Source organism: Palaemon carinicauda, chromosome 1 (assembly GCF_036898095.1).
Source record: "Palaemon carinicauda isolate YSFRI2023 chromosome 1, ASM3689809v2, whole genome shotgun sequence".
NCBI lineage: Eukaryota > Metazoa > Arthropoda > Malacostraca > Decapoda > Palaemonidae > Palaemon > Palaemon carinicauda.
In genome coordinates this window covers 120,892,732-120,895,231 of record NC_090725.1, presented here as the reverse complement: position 1 = coordinate 120,895,231, position 2,500 = coordinate 120,892,732, and the positions used below count along the sequence as shown (strand labels likewise).

Here is a 2,500-nt window from a genome sequence, read left to right as displayed (position 1 = left end):
GTCTTACATGGTGTTTGTATTTTCCTCTCATTATGTTATTACTTTATTGGGCTTGGAAGGCATTCTCTGGTACATTTTCACCGGCCGTCACAGGTCAACCCAGAAGAGGGATTTTGACGAAGGAAAAACCTATTTCTGGGGAGAGACCTGTGACGCCCGGTGAAACCCTTCCCAGTTATTTTTGTACGGACCCACCCTTTCCTTGCCAAGCCATATGTTCTTGCAGAAGGATGACCTAGAGGGCGCTCATGTTGGGTGACAGGGCGTGGTCCAAGTGTGGTTTCTGGGGCCTTTGTTACGGCCCTTCCCTTTGATGAAGGAATTATCTAAATGGAAGACAGCCTGTGAATAGTGGTTTTCATACGCCCCTGATGTATACACGACACCCACGAGGTGCTCGCGCGAGGGTAGTAACCTCTGCATTCCATGCTTTTATCTTTCTCTGGTATATTTGGAAGATTTATATCAGAAAAGTGTAAAGAAGGACTCTTTTCATCGGGCATCACAGGTCTCTCCCCAGAAATAGATTTTTCCTTCGTCAAAATCCCTTATATACTGTATATATATATTTTATATATATATATATATATATATATATATATATATTATGCATGTATGTATGTATTTATGTAAAATTATATATATATATATATATATATATATATATATATATATATATATATATATATATATATATATATATATATATATATATATATATATTATTATTATTATTTATTGCTATGCTACAACCCTAGTTGGAAAAGCAGAATGCTATAAGCACAGGGGCTCCAACGGGGAAAATAGCCGAGTAAGGAAAGGAAACAAGGAAAAAATAAATATTTTAGAATAACATTAAAATACATATTTCCTATATAAACTATAAAAACTTTAACAAATCATGAGGAAGAGAAATTAGATAGAACAGTGTGCCCGAGTGTACCCTCGCGCATATATATATATATATATATATATATATATATATATATATATATATATATATATATATATATATATATATATATATTTAGATATATATATATATATATATATATATATATATATATATATATATATATATATATATATATGTATGTTTATGTGTGTTAGTGTGTCTTACTTATAAATGTTATCGAACAGTTTAACATGTTTCTTCAAAAAGGCCCATAAAAGAAACAAAAGAAATATAAATAAATCACTATATTTTGACCAATACACATTCCTCATTTTTACTTTACACCTTGAAGAGGACCAGTGTGCAAAATATAAAGTTTTATTTGTTTTCTTTGTTCCTTTAATGGGTCTTTATGAAGAAACTATATATATATATATATATATATATATATATATATATATATATATATATATACTGTATATATAAATATATATATATATATATGTATATATATATATATATAAATATATATATATATATATGTATATATATATATATATATATATATATATATATATGTATATATATATATATATATATATATATATATATATATATATATATATATATATATATATATATATATATATATATATATATATATATATACAGTACATATATAATAATAATAAATAATAATAAATAATAATTATAATAATAGTCATAGTAATAATAATTAAAATAATGATATTGATAATGATGATGATGAAAGTGTAATCAATGCTACGCATACCTAGTCATCCATAAATCAATCCATACAGTGCAACGAGGGAAAAATATTAACACAGGTCTAGTTATAGTTTGGTTGTTCCTAGCACCATACAAACCTTCCACTACAACAAAGTGCTATACCATTATATGGAGGGCATAATTAAAATAAGAGGTTTCTACGTTCTACATTCAAACCTACTGTGAGTTTTAGTATTTTTTTCCTAAAACCAATATTAGGTAATTGATCAATACTTCTATAATGTCGCATCTCCGAACTTACATTCAACATTCTCTGGGAACCTTCGGTTGATCTGTTTATATGTCTGCAATGCTTGTTGATAATTTCCAGATCTTCGATGACAGGCTGCGACCATGAGATGCCACTTTGGTTCATCTGGTTGCATTAAAGCAGCTCGCTCAAAATAGCTGATTGCTTTCTCAGCTACCTGATGCTCAATGAAGTATGATCCAAGCCAATCAATGACTTCAAGATTACTTGGAAAGTAGCGATATGACTGAAAGAAAGATTCATCACTATAAAGAACAGAATATTGATAATATCAATAAAATTATCAAGGGCTTTATCCTACTTTACCCTCTCATAGCAAATAATAAAAAAAATGGATATCACATAATTATTTTGGAAAAGAAAGTCAAATAAACATTAAAGAATTGATTTGACAACAATCCCTCCATAAGAAATGCTGGTAAAAAAGAACAACACTGCAACAAGTATTTTATTCAAAACTAATTAAACACAGTAAGATATACAAACAAGTATTATTATCAGGTTACTTCAAGAAGTTATTCCTGTATAAACTTGATTACGTTCTC

General features: G+C 28.0%; 1 protein-coding gene across 1 annotated transcript in view; it reads right to left on the bottom strand.

The window, feature by feature from the left end:
* The window catches only part of LOC137651331 (intraflagellar transport protein 88 homolog), a 361,406-nt gene that overhangs the window by 67,000 nt on the left and 291,906 nt on the right, over positions 1–2,500 (bottom strand). The window contains exon 13 of the mRNA XM_068384619.1: positions 1,947–2,181. Within this exon, the coding sequence (XP_068240720.1) occupies positions 1,947–2,181 (235 nt within the window). The remainder of the gene's footprint in view (positions 1–1,946; positions 2,182–2,500) is intronic.